Here is a 6,214-nt window from a genome sequence, read left to right on the forward strand (position 1 = left end):
AATTGTGCCCAGATATTATGGGAAAACTCAGAGAGGAGACATGAAAAACCCGAGAGATGCATGTATAACTGAGGTCCGATAATCATCTTGACTTTGGAAGAAAGAGTTAAATAAATATATTTAGAATCAAAAGATGATTCACTTTAGCGTGATTATGTGTGGGAACAGCAGGGAATATAAACAGAGCCATTTAATCACACCAGACATTAACCACCAAGAATGTCCAATAAAAACAGACTGTTTCATGTGGTTTTCTGCTCATGTCTGTTGGGACATTTGTCCAATCTCATCGGAGCCACCTGGAGGTCCCAGTCTTGTTGGCAGGGAGGAGTGAAATACATTTAAATTGGAGTCAGTCGGTGTCTGAGAGATGAGGATGAGCAGCATTTAAGCGATGAAGACTATAATGAGAACACTGGCAAGTGAAGATAGAGTGGGTCACGTGACTTCGACTTCAGGAAGAAACACTTTAAAACAAATTTCCATCCACTGTTCCATTCGCTTTGTGTAAATATTCTTTTATCTGTGGTTGGTTTTTCTTTGTTCTATTTTTTCCTTTCATTTTTTCACACATGATAAAAGCGTGTCCATGTGAGAAAGAACTGGACTCCGAAGTGAGTCGGATTCTAAGGAAAGAGGGTTTGACAACCTTTGGCACATGTCGATTTTGGAAGCGGAGGGACCGATTCACCCACGAAAGCCGTCACCGTGCACGGACCAATTTACGCGTCGGGCGCGCTGCTCCGCGTCTTGGACTGAAATCATTTAAAGTAGCGGACACAACCTCAGCGCCGGTGTGGGCAAAGAACCTGTGAAACAGTGTTCCTGGTGCCCCAGACGGTGCCCGAATCCTCCTGCGGGGAACTGCTCCGGCTCTCCTCTCCTCTCCGCTGAGCGCACGCTCGTCCGGCGTCCGCCAACATGCCTCCGGGTCTACCTTCCTCTAAAGCCCTCTACATCGTGATGGAGGTGGTGATCGCGCTGTTGTCCGTGGTGGGCAACGTGATGGTGGTGTGGGCTGTGCGCATTAACCGCTCTCTGCGAGACACCACGTTTTGTTTCATCGTCTCCCTGGCCTTGGCTGACATTGCGGTCGGAGCACTCGTTATCCCGCTCGCCATCACTATCAGCATCGGACTCCAGACGCACTTCTACAGTTGCCTGCTGGTCGCCTGCACGGTGCTGGTCCTCACGCAAAGTTCTATCCTGGCGCTGCTGGCCATCGCCTTTGACCGCTACCTGAGAGTCAAAATACCCATGAGGTAGGCGTAAAAGAGATTTATATATATTTTTATTTTAAAATGTCATGCCTCTGTGTCTTCAAGCTGCTTGGGCCGAGGGAAGCCGCCAGCGCGGACGGTGCTGTGTCATGTTCAGGTTTTATTCCAGCTCCCATCGCAGATTTTTGGGATAAATGTGGGGGCAGACGGTTCCAGCGTGTCTGTAATAGCCTTGGAGTAGCGTCCCTTAGGAGGATTAAAGTGGCCTGTTTTTGCTTTGATTAAAAAGTTACATTTTGGATAAGATGGCCACGGAGGACTATGCACGCTGCCATCAGAGCTTTGGACCAATAAAACTAAAAAAAGGCACAAAATATCATCGACTTTCCCGCATGTAACTACAGAAAATTGAAAGATTAAACTAAATTAGCTGTAGATGGAGTAATTCTCTGCCAGGTTGGCGATTGATAGATTAATTGCAGGACTGTGTTGTTACTCAGCAGAGTAAAAAACGTCATGTCCAAGAGATCTTGATTCACATCTTTGATGTCCACGTCTCTGAGTGGGTGTCAGCGTTGCAGCTTTCAGAGAATTTCACATCTGTGGCGACAGGCTCGGTTTCAGTGCCCTGCAGAAGAAACCTGTAAAGTTGCTCATCAAGCCTTTGATTTCCTTCCTCCTCTGATCTGATTTGCTGATAACTAACTTGGTGACATCCTCAACGATGACCTTCACCCCCGTCCTTTTGCCTTCACCCCTCATTTTAGGAGCAACCCGAGCTTCTACTCTAAATCGCCTCATTTAACAGCGGGTCGCGAGGATGCATGACTGGTCAATGGGCTCATGGCGGCTGGTGGACGGATTGCGTAATTTCTTAAACTGTTGCACGTGGAATCATGTGCACCCACTTTTGTGAGCCGGAGAGGCTATTTAGAGACATCTGAATTTGGGTCCAAGTCTTATTTATCTCTCTGCTGCAGGTTTTCTCGCTCAGTTCCAGGAGAGGGTTGAACTTGGACCAAATTCTGATCTGTTTATTCTGTATCAGGTCAGGCGGTATTGTTGTCGGGGGGGTGTTGCATCATCAGCTGAAATATTTGCCCATCTTACTGGGAATTCAGCCGAATGCGTGGTTTCTTTTGTAAAGCGATGAGTCAGAAAAGGGAATTTAGACGCCGGGACAAGACGGGACAGCTCCTTCTCTATGACTGGGTCAGCTCTTCCTCACACACTAAAGCTGGTTTAGGGCAGAGCTGCACTGTCAGGGTTTTTGTGGGGGATGTTTGAGCAAAGGCTGGTGTGTCTGAGCACCTGAAGACTGAAGAAGATCCATTTTGCTCTCTTTTGTTGCTGCAGCTACAAGCGAGTGGTGACGCCGCGGCGGGCTGGCCTGGCCGTGCTCTTCTGCTGGCTGGTGTCCATCGTCGTGGGGCTCATGCCCATGCTGGGGTGGAACAACCTGCAGAGCCTCCGCGACAACGGCTCCCTGGTCACCGAAGACCTGTTGGTGACCTGTGCGTTTGAGACGGTCATCAGCATGGACTACATGGTCTACTTCAACTTCTTCGGCTGGGTGCTGCCCCCCCTGCTCCTCATGCTGGCCATCTACATTGAGATCTTCTACATGATCCACAAGCAGCTCAATAAGAAGGTGTGTATGTGTTTTGAGGGGTTATCTATCATGGGATCAGTCAGCCTAGATTTCTGATGCACAATTTCTGGAGGGTTTATTTCTAGGCTCAGGGTTCAAACTGGTCTGATGTTCTTGTCGTCTAGGTAACAGATAGCCACATAGACCCCAGACGTTACTACGGCAAGGAGCTGAAGCTCGCCAAATCCCTGGCCCTGGTCCTCTTCCTCTTCGCGATCAGCTGGCTCCCGCTTCACATCCTCAACTGCATCACCCTTTTCTGCCCCACCTGCGAGAACCCCGAGGTCATCATGTACACCGCGATCATCCTCACGCACGGCAACTCGGCCGTCAACCCCATCGTTTACGCTTTCCGTATCAAGAAATTCCGTACGGCCTTCCGGAAAATCTGGAAACTATACGTGCTCTGTCAGGATCCGGCTGCTCGGCTCCCTCAGCGAGGCAGCCAGAGGGGACGGAGTAATGACACGAGGCTGCGGCAGAACTACGACGATGACGATCTGTGACCCACGGCCATTAATTAGACTGCTGTGGAACTTTGGAGCTTCTCTCCACCGGCGGGCAGAATGCAACGGACGTTGCTTTCAGGCTCAAAGGATTTCCAGGCGAAAACTGTCTGAACGGCATCAAAGGACGTCGGGAAAGATAAGAGAGGAGTAAATTCTACTGTGGACTAGAACAAATGAGCGGGGAGGCGGGAGAACCACCCTGAAACAGACTTTGATTCAATGGGACTGATGAGCTCTCCCCTAATGCACACTAATGATATGGAATTACAGCAAAAGGGGCTTCTCATCTGTTCCTAAACCAGCCTGCTGAGCTTGAATTTGTGATCATCTCATCATCTTTGGTCTGAGCTGAACTTGCTGACATTTTTTCATGTTAATGGTCTTAATTACAATGTTCTATATCTATATAATTATTCTCCTCAAGCAGAGAAAGTGTGTGAGGGGCGACTGAGCGGGCCGATGACGCTGCGTTCCTGCTTCATGACGTCTTCAGCTGACAGTATTTAATGACTTTATGGACGTCCATTTTAATGGCGTGTGCTTAATAATGGCTTTTAGAACCAGTGACTTGAACAGGGGTTTTATTAAAGGGGAACAGACTCGCCATCCTGTCCCTCAGCGGGAAACAAACAAGGAAACAAGGAAACAAACAGGCAGCAAAAGAAGCTGTTCTCTTGTTCTTAGCGGTGAGGTTTGCTCCCAGTTTTCACACAGGCAGATGTGGAGCATGTTTTCAGTTTTGGGTGATGGACCCGAGACCTTCTGTGACCCACACCAGTCGGCCCGACCACAGCCAGTGCCCCTTGATGTGAATACATTTCCATATCAGGTACATATTTGCGCTTCCTCTGGCTCCATCCGCTATTTGTTTTTCACGTTTTCTGCCTGGACAGCGGCGACGCAGCGTCATCGCGTCTGTCAGTGGCGTTGCCCTTTGGCGTGACACCTGAGATGATAAGTTTGGGCTGCAGACACACGGATGAAGGAAAGCTAATGTACAAACATTACCTCACTGTGCACACAACTCTGTTACACACCCACACACACACCCTCTGATAGCTGCATCTCATTAGTGCTTTTAAATGATAGATCAAGTCTGGAAAGGGAGCGATGCTAATGGTGTGAGGTCGGCGCTCCCTAAAATCCCCTCCGCTGTTTGTCTGCGTGGAGGTGCCCCCCCTTCCCCCGTGGTGCGAGGTGGTTTTTACGAGGGAGGCAGGAGGAGAGGGCATCCGAGGAACTCATCAAAGGTTTATATCTGCACGGAGGCCAGCGTGGAGGCCGCCCCGATGCTTTCTCCATCCCATAAAGAGACCTGTCATGTGACCCCTGTTAATGTGTCCGAACCTGCTCCGGGACAACTCGTCCAGTCTGCACATATCCTGTATGTACGTCCTCCTGCGTGTTCGGTGTTTTAATGCCGCATTTACAATAAGGTTGAGTCAATGATGCTGTTTTTGAAGCTGTTATATAGGGATGCAACATATGAGCTAATTACATTACTCATATGTTGCATTTCAACTGACTCTGATGAAGTGATGTTTTTAAATTGTTTTTAGAAAAGTTTGATTATAGTTTATTATCCACTGAACTGTTTGTTTGTTTTTTGTTACTGATGAAACACTGTGCGTTTTTAAAAAAAATATAGTGGCTTTAAACTTAATCTGTTTACCTGACCGGTGCAATATTCTTGAATGTAAATTAACAATCTAGAATCTAGATGGTGTTGATGTTACTCTGTGCCAGCTGCTGAAGGTTCTGCAGTTGTTGGTGATACCACGCACCCCCCTCCGTTTTTTTCCAGTTTTAGCAGTGTTGAAACAGCCGCCTAGTCCCGGATGAATGTGCAGAGAAAACTCATGTGCCTGGAATCTTTCCCATTATTGTGGAAAAATAAAGACTCTTTCATCATTGCTGCAAAGAAATGGATGCTAAGGTTGACGGATGGTGACGTTAAACCTGGATTTAATGTGGTTATAACATTTCTCATGTGTAATTTTCCTCCTGTAGGAAAAACTTGATTTATAATAATTTGTAATCAATTGAGCCTGAGGTTCATTCAAGCAAACTGTTTGGACTAGATTGTACTTGTAAAGTGTTCCAGTCGTATAAATGGGTTTCGGTTTTCAAAGGCCTGGAGTGCATTTGCTGAAAATACTCCTTTAAAATGGACAACAGCCCTCTGCTCTTTCTCAGGTCTGCAAGCAGAAAAGCCTTGAAGTTTCGCCTGCTAACCGCCCCCATATGTGCACATTTTTCACAGATGCCGCAGATCGGTGCCGTCGCTGTGCAAGATGCAGTCTGGAAAATTTGCAAGGGCACAATTTTAGAACAATGTGCATTGGTGTCCGTTTATTTTTAACTTGAAGAGGACGGCTCTATATTTACAATCACCCTTTGAGCTTCCTCAGAGGCGAAAACCTCCAGTCAGACGATTCTTACGTGGTTGTGTGAACTGTAGCTGCAGGTTCTGTAATAACAGCTACAAAGAATCTGAGAAAAATCTATTAAACTCTTTAAATAGAATCACATATTCTAAGTCTGCTTTTTTTAAATACGGCATATTACTCGTGGTCTGTCGTGCTTTGCGTGTTGTATACTGCCACCTAGCGACCGTGAGCGGTCAATGCCTGATTTCTGAAACATCAGGAAAGAGGCTGAATTATTTAAAGCTAATAAACCCTTTTCTTGGCAGAAAAAGAGAGCCTCTACTCTTATTCCAGTACTACAAAAGCTCAGAAATGACAGTAGACACATGCTTCATTTCAGTGTCATGTTTCATTGGAATGATTTCCTGATAAATTACAAACATTCCACAGGTTGAGAAATGCTAT

General features: G+C 46.9%; 1 protein-coding gene across 1 annotated transcript; it reads left to right on the forward strand.

The window, feature by feature from the left end:
• Positions 1–304: 304 nt before the first annotated feature.
• Positions 305–5,906, forward strand: LOC130524103 (adenosine receptor A1-like). The gene is made up of 3 exons (XM_057029872.1): positions 305–1,262; positions 2,577–2,871; positions 2,997–5,906. Exons 1-3 carry the CDS (start codon positions 922–924, stop codon positions 3,375–3,377), a joined length of 1,017 nt encoding a protein of 338 aa, XP_056885852.1. The 5' UTR covers positions 305–921; the 3' UTR covers positions 3,378–5,906.
• Positions 5,907–6,214: the final 308 nt, after the last annotated feature.

The sequence above is a fragment of the Takifugu flavidus genome, chromosome 4 (genome assembly GCF_003711565.1).
Source record: "Takifugu flavidus isolate HTHZ2018 chromosome 4, ASM371156v2, whole genome shotgun sequence".
In the NCBI taxonomy this organism is placed as follows: domain Eukaryota; kingdom Metazoa; phylum Chordata; class Actinopteri; order Tetraodontiformes; family Tetraodontidae; genus Takifugu; species Takifugu flavidus.